Here is an 8,479-nt window from a genome sequence, read left to right as displayed (position 1 = left end):
TTAATGAAAAGTTTTAATTCACTTTTAGTCACTAATGTAATTAACATTTGAGTAATAGTATTTTTTTTATTAATCAAACAAAAAAGGTTTAAAAGATACTTTCAAATTATAATAATAAATACATATTTCGGTTTTTTATTATTAAATTTTGTTTGATCAAATTAAAAAACAACTACATAATTACTTTTTAAATACAACACATAAATTACTTATTCTAATTATTAAAAAAACATTTCTCTTTTTTTGTTTTTTTATAAACTTAGGTGAAAAGAAACTTAAACGTTACTTTTCAAACACAACACAAAAACTACCCCATCCCATCATTTTTTCTGGTGACATCAAGAAACTCATGCTTATTATATACCAAAATGACTACCTTCAAGAGTAGGTTACAATGGTACCACTCTTAAGCCCAAATAACCAATTATGTTGCCGGAAAAAGCTTCTGAAGTTGCGGAATACCCACAAACTCTCCGGAAAAAAGCCAACATATAGCCGGAATGAATGGCTTCTCGAAGAGCTTGTTCCAATGGTACCACTCCTGAGACTCGGCGTGGTCGGAGTTGGCCAGAAAATGCATTCAAGATGTCATCAGCACGTGCGGTAACTTCTAGCAACCAATGACGGCGAAACTTTAGCCAAAGCTTCGTCGGCGGCCGCTCTTTCTAATAGTATGGCATGTGTACAAAATGGATGCTCCAGTGGTTGGCGAGACTAAGGACAGAATAGAAGAAGAGAGAGAATCAATTAAGTTATATTAAGTTTAAAAAACGGTATAGAAAAACGTTATATTTGTAATGAAAAAAAAAAGTAACGATAAAACTGTAACTAAAATATAAAAATCAATACCAGGTGTAATTTTTTCAAAAAAAAAAAGGGCATGGGATCTAATTTATGTGTGTTTTAATTGAATGCATAATAACCATTCTTCTACAAAATCAAATGTCTTCCTAGAGAATCTAGTTTTTTTTCCTCACTGCTAAGTACTCGCACTCCCAAATAACACCAAGATATTTAGAGGGGAAAAAAATATCAAAGATTTGCTAGATTTTTTAAAAATAAAAAACAACTACAAATCAGTAATCGCTTCCCAAAATCACCAAAGATAAAAACAAAAATCAAACACTTTCTATACAATTACATACCCAACAAAAAAAATGTCAAGAATTAAAAATAAAACACTTAGTAGATTAGATTAATAAAACCATAAATTCTTACACTTACTAATAAGTGTTTACACAATTATTTAAAAAAGAAAAAGAACACTAAAAGCCAGTGTAGATTACAACAAAACAAGGCAAAATAGCCTTGGGATTAAAGACATACAATTCATCCAAATTAGAGTAAACTCCGGCAGCTCCAGCCACCGAGTCATACTCCTCCATACTCCCCTCCATATTCTTCTTCACTCTCCCGGCGATCACCCTGCAAACCAGCATTGCCCTCTTCTCCCCTTCGTTTCCCGCCTCCTCTCCCACGTGGTCGTGCGCTTTTCCGCTCGTCGCCGTCGTCAGTATACCCTTTCCGGGCCCTTCTCCGGTGGGTGCTCCGGCCACCTTGAACCCGTTTTTTATAATGCTACAAACGTTGCATTGTGGCATCGAGTTGCAGAGATTGGAAGAGCCGTTTAAGCCGAGGGAGCACATGAAGGTGGCGCAGTGGAACCGGAGGAGCTCGTTCCCGTCGGCGATGCATCGAGGGTGTTTCTTTGGGAGCTTGGTGGCCTTGGCTTTAATGGCTTCTCGGTACTCCTCGAACTTGGATATGGTTTTCTGGGTATTGTGGACTTTGAGTATTCGGTCGATTTTGCATATTGGGGCTTCCTTTTTGAGCCAGCTTGATTGGAATATGATCTCTACTATGTTCGTGCTTGTATCTTCTGGACCCAATTCAGAAACTGTGGATTTATGACAAATTAAACGATTAGAGAAAATTTAAATGTTTAAACTGGGTTAGAATTGGATTTTTGAATTAGGGAACTGAATTTATTGCTTAGAAAATCATGACTAAATTTGTTGATATTGTGACAAAGGTAAAATTTACTTGTGTTAAACTGAGTTGGAATTGGATTTTTTTGGATTTGCAATGTTAATTGGAGAAAAGGGTATGGAAATAAAGAGGTAAAAAAGATCAAAGAATTTAGAGAAGTGATTACCTGCATGCCTAACAGCTTGATGAAGCTCCAGATTTTCAGCTTTCATGAAAATCTCACCACATTCAGGACAAGTACAAATGCTGCTCCTAAGAGAAGGGTCTCTTGTGAATCCAAGAACAGGGTCAACCACCATTCTGCATTCATAGCAACCAGAGAATCTTCTAAATGGCATTCCTCTAAAAGACCCACCTACAGAAGAATTGGAAGAGACAGATAATGAAGAAGAGGAAGTTGAAACAACTCCATTGAGTTCATGTAGTGGAGCTTTCATGGATGATCTGTTTGAAGCTTCATTGCTGGGTAATGTTGATCCCATTGAAGCCTTTTTCTTGTGGAGTTCAGGGGAACCTGTTTCAGGCCTGTGCATGACCTTTGTGTTGCTACACAGAGAGCCAGAACACTTCATTTTCTTGTTTTTCTTTGCATTTTGCTCTATTGCTTGCTCTTGCTTTTGTTTTAGTTTTTGCTTTTGCTTCAGCTTCTGCTGTTGTTGCTGCTTTAGCAGCTGCTGCTTTTGTTCTTCTGGCTGTTGTGTTTGAGAATATTTGCAAGTAAGTAAGCCTCTCACAACTGCCCAAGAGGGAGGCTTTTCTGCCTTTTGGGACTCAAGTTTCTGGCTTTGTTGCTGAATTTGCTTGCTGGGCTTCTTCTGGTTTTTTTGCTTAGCCATTGTTGAAGACATGGAAAGAAAGGACTGGATTTCTAACAAAGGAAATGGTGCTTTGAGGTGGTTTTACTTTGAGTTGTTTCTCTTTCTCAGATGGGTGCTTCCAGAGACGTGTGCTGAAAGAGCTGTGGAAGGTTAAGAGTGTTTAGAGTAATACAAGTCTAAAGAGAAGGTTTCTATGGCTTTTGTAAGAAGTGATTATGGTTAGGGTTATGAGTTAGGGACTTTAATTTGTATACAAATAGGTTTGACATGTATAAATTAACTACTACTCAGTTCAAGACAATGTTTATAATATAAAAATATCTTGCTTCGATTGGTTTTGAGAAGAAAGAGATATGTGTCCCCACATATTAACTATGGACAAGACAAACTTTATTGCTTCATAAATTACATCATATGGTTCTTTTTATATTTTCGTATAAATAATCTTTAATGAAATACAGTACTGTGCATGCTACATATTTCAAGTCCTAACTTGTTTCTATTGATACAAATTTAATATAATGCCAAAGTCTTTAATTTAAAATCTGTTCATTGCTTTTTTGTCTGTCTAATATCTTTAATATAAATAATTTAGATAAACACCATATCCGTACAAAAGAACTTGGGGGATAGAATAAAGATAAAAGCAAGAGACCGTTTAAGCAAATCTTTAAAAAGGGTGCTAAATAATGTTAGTAATTTGTATAGAAGAAAAAAAAAAAGTGTAACATTAGAAATACAACATATTAACTATGATTCACAAAAATATGTATACTAAAAAGTAAAATCCTTGCACCATATACAAGTTATTTTTAGTCAATGTATAACTTGGATGTGTATAGTTTGACAATTCATTTTAACGTAATATATATACTTTTAGGCATGTGTTAGTGATTTTTTTAAACAAATATATATGGAATGCTTCACTTTAAGCTCTATCGGTGAGATTCTCAGTGTTTTTCGACCTGTAAACAGTTTTCAGAACGATTTTTTTTATGACCGTGTATATTGTAGCTATTTAGAGCATTCTGCAAATTTTCAAAAAATTCTGAATAGTTTACAGTACCGAAAACTAGGTTCAAACATGTTGCTTTCCACGCACATAAAAAAATTAGTCACACGTGGAACAACATGTTTGAACTTAGTTTTCGGTACTGTAAACTATTCGGAATTTTCTGAAAATTTGCAGGATACTCTAAATAGGTACAATATACACGTTCATAAAAAAATCACGCCAAAAACTGTTCACGGGTCAAAAACACTGAGAGCCCCACTGGTAGAGCTTAAAGTGAAGCTCCTATAAAAGATTCCCCATTATATATATATATATATATAAATATATATATATATTATTTTGAAGATGTTGATTGTGAAATAACTGTTTTGTGAATGATTCAATTCAGCTATGAAATCATTTAAAGATTTATTTTTTCTCATCATTTTAGAAGCACATGTTCTATATTAAATAATCCAAACTATCAACATTACATAACTTTAAAATTGGTATTTAATATATTTGATTATCATAGGTATTTTATGTGACTGTAGCTCTAGGTGGATTAAAGTCAATATTCGAGGTTTTTATTATTGTTATATAAATACAAAATTCCACGCTCCATGAACATCAAAAATGGGGAAAAGAAATAGATTTAATTGTTTTCGAAATTGAAACTCGCAGTGGCTGTCAAGATGCTAATAGGAAGGTGGAATCCTATAATGATCTGGATATCCCAGTTGAAGGCATCATTTCAGAAGCAAAAATCGATTCATTTTCATTTCAAGGCTTCTTTTAAATAGGTCTTTGTTTTGAGTAGTTGAGTGATCTTAGAAAGTATTAAAGATGTATTTGTTTTGAGTAGTTGAGTTGTTTTAGAAAGTGTAGATGGACTAGGATGGAGGTAATATTAAACTCTTGTGTACAAAATGGTTCACTTTACCCTTAAAATACATATAGGCCCACACAAATTATTAACTTTACCCGCTTAAAATTTTAACCAAATATAAGAAGAGTTTTAGATTTACATTCCCACATTTACATTACCTCATACCAAACATCCCCAAAGGGGTTTAGGATGAAAGTAATATTGAACTTAAGTGTATAAAATAATTCACTTTACTATTAAAATACATGTGAGGCCCACAAAAATTATTAACTTTAATCTCTAAAAATTTGAACCAAACATGAGAAATATTTTTAGATTCTCATTCTCACATTCACCTTACCATATACCAAACACCCCATTAGTCTTCAAATGTAGTAGTTCATAAAATTGCTAAATTTGCTTTGAGTACAAAAGCATCAGTTATGTGGGATGGGGGTGTTCCCTCTTTGGCTGCCTCTACTCTTAGTGAGGATTGGCCTATCCCTTAGTCTTGCCGGTTTTCTTAGGGGTGTTTGTTTTGAGTAGTTTAGTTGCCTAAGAAAGTGTAGATGGGCTTAAGATGAAGGTAATGAAACTCTTGTGTACAAAAAGGTTTATTTTACCCTTAAAATATATGTAGGGCCCACACAAATTATTAACTTTACCACCTTAAAATTTGAACCAAACATAGGAAATGATTTAGATACTCATTCCCACATTTACTTTACCACATACCAAACACCCCATTTACTTTACCACATTTAGTGTAACTATTTTTTTTTTAGAATTGCTAAGGGGCATCAACATCACAAGTAGTTGGCATATCGCTATTGGTGCAATCAAATATCAGCCCTCATTTATTTGAATTTAATAAGTATTGTGGGGTATCGCTAACCAATCATAGGATGTCACCTCATGTGGTGTTGGACATCTTAAGGTGCCAAATAGCAACACTAATTTTTTTTCCCTAAAAATATAAAGAAATTGATACACGTGTATATTAGCACTTTGAGAGTCTCTTGAACTTTTCTAATATGTAATGCATATATAGTAAAAGTCTTTTTTCCAACCCAAATATACTCGTGTTACCATACCATATAAGTCTCCTAGGGCTTGCAATTCCTTTAAAATATGTTGCTTTTTTGAGCATATATAATAAAATAAAAAGGGCATCTTTTGCAGATAATTTAGTTGGTACTTGTAAGATCTTTTCATTTTATAACACAATAAAACGTTGTTCTCTTTTTTTTTTTTTTTTTTTTTTTGTTACTATGAAATCTATGATTGAAATTACATTTTAATATTTAAAAACATTGTTGTACATTTACATAGTTAGAAAGAAGAAAGAAATACTACTCTTCCCAACTATTCTTACATTATATTATACACCCTTTTTCTTGAATCCTAATGGTAAAGTAATGAAACTAATTCAAGAGATTACAATCAAATGATAACATGTATTTATATTTGTCATAAAATTTAGGAAAGATGGGAGAGAAGAGTAAAAGTAGTTTAAGAAAGAGAGAAAAATAGGGACATAAAAATAAATGTGTCACTTTTAGTAAGATGTAGAAAGAAGACAAATATGTAGAAATAATTAAAATAATCACAATTGCAATCATTTTGTTATAAAACTATTAAGAATATTGAAATATAAAATATAAAGAAATATACAGAGTAATAGAGAGAGATGTAAATAGAGAGTGAAACTCTTGTATGTATTATTTCAATGAGGGAATGACTTTTATTTATACAGATAAATAAGCCCTAAGGAAATCGGGTAACTACTCTAAATACAATAAAAAATTAATGTTGATATTTTACTTTGAGTAACCTAGTGATTCTTCATTATTATGGACATCCATATATATAATATTTATAACACTCCTCATTGGATGTCCATGAAAACTGCCTCATTAAAATCCTTGCTAGAAAAACTCAATAGGACAAAAACTCGGCCAAGGGGAAAAGAGTGCAGTGTATATTTACTCCCCCTCATTTCAACGCTCTTGAAAATCCTTTAATCGACATATTATGATCTTATGTACCATATTCTCGAACGTTGATGTTGGTAATGACTTTGTAAATAAGTCTGCCAGATTGTCGCTTGATCGAATTTGATGAACATCAAATCACCACTCTTTTGAAGATCATGTGTGTAGAAGAACTGCAGTGAAATGTATTTAAATATATCTCCTTTAAGGTATTATCCTTTTAGTTTAGCAGTACATGCATCATTATCTTTGTAGAGAATTGTTGGTATTTCTTTATCGGGTGATAATCAACATGTTCCTCAAATATATTGTTTCATTGATCTCAATCACACATTTTCCCCTTGCCTCATGAATTGCAAGTATCTCAACATGATTTAAAGTTGCATCGTTAAAAACCTTGTCAGGATAACCTAGTGGGACAATACATGAACTAAGGGAAAAAAAGTGCAATACATATATATCTCCCCCTCATGCATATATCCGTGGTAACTTTAGTGATCAAATATCTCATATAATTTTCATTGTAATTATAAATCATCATAAATTATCTATGATCACATATTTACTATAACTCTGCTAGAGGATATATGTATAATGGAATATGAATATTTATCCAACATATTAAATCAATCATGTATATAATATGCATCATATTTGTGGATATTCATTATCTATAAATATGTTAAATCCAAAATTTGAAAGTTAAATATGATCACATGAATGAATATCTTCGATAATATCAATTTTCATTTGCAATAAAAATGGTACTTCGGGACCATATATTTGTTGCATTCTCGTTACATGTTATTTATATTCTACATCAAGTGATCATATACACTATGATTCTTTATGCATACGAAGTTCTTTGGGACTTTTCTACTCATAATTTAATCTATAAACAAATAGTATATTTAATAAATTCCCAATCTACACGATGAAATAAGAAATCCTTCTTCAATAGTTTATAAAATAATCAGGAGGTCTTCAAGAGTTACAACGTATTATTTACGAATTCACATTGCATAGACAATCATACTTGTAATTTCAAATAATTATTCACATACATGTCTCTAATCAAGACAAAGATCTTTATTGTATAATGCACGCGACTTTGAATTTATATCTCATAAGACATGTTAAATTCTTCTAGAAATTTTCTGGTAAGGCATATTTTAAATTCTCATATTACTAGGAGCTCCAAATAAATCATTTGTGTTGCAACGTTTATATGACACATATCAATTCTCACAAAACATATATACTCCAGGCTATAATCAAATCTTGATTATATTTTCTCATAACAATATGTATATGTCTTTATTTAATCATTCTCTTGTCTATGCAAATTTTGTACAATAATTTATTTGTGTACAAATATACAAAAATCTCATTAGAATTACCTTTTCTTGTACAAATATTTATTTGTATCCCTGCAGGTTTTACTTCACTTTATGTTAGTAAATTTATACTACCTAGATTGCGTCATATGATTTTGGCCAAAATTATATATACATCAATAATTCTCAACCCGTTTTATATCACGATCCTTACTATCTCATATTAGTTTGTTGCATATGCAAACATTTTGTATTGTTGATGTTAACCGAGATTTTCGGCAACACTTTTAATAACTAATATTTACTGATAATTATAATGAAAGCAGAAGATTAACACGGGATTTTTACGTGGTTGGGGCGTTAACTAGCCTTAGCCCACGAGTCTATATTATTAGAGCTTGAAGAACCTTTTATAATAGAGTTTTCTCTCTATATTTTGACAGGGTTACTGTCTTTTTTTGGTGAAAGGAGCCCCTTTT

General features: G+C 32.1%; 1 protein-coding gene across 1 annotated transcript; it reads right to left on the bottom strand.

Moving 5' to 3' along the window:
* Positions 1-1,167: 1,167 nt before the first annotated feature.
* Positions 1,168-3,081, bottom strand: LOC133804065 (uncharacterized). The gene is made up of 2 exons (XM_062242214.1): positions 2,156-3,081; positions 1,168-1,897 (listed from the first exon to the last, which is right to left on the bottom strand). The coding sequence occupies exons 1-2, from the start codon at positions 2,835-2,837 to the stop codon at positions 1,266-1,268; spliced, it is 1,314 nt and encodes a 437-aa protein (XP_062098198.1). The 5' UTR covers positions 2,838-3,081; the 3' UTR covers positions 1,168-1,265.
* Positions 3,082-8,479: the final 5,398 nt, after the last annotated feature.

The sequence above is a fragment of the Humulus lupulus genome, chromosome X (genome assembly GCF_963169125.1).
Source record: "Humulus lupulus chromosome X, drHumLupu1.1, whole genome shotgun sequence".
Classification (NCBI taxonomy): domain Eukaryota; kingdom Viridiplantae; phylum Streptophyta; class Magnoliopsida; order Rosales; family Cannabaceae; genus Humulus; species Humulus lupulus.
The sequence above is the reverse complement of the archived record's forward strand: the minus strand, read 5'-3'. Positions and strand labels throughout refer to the sequence as shown.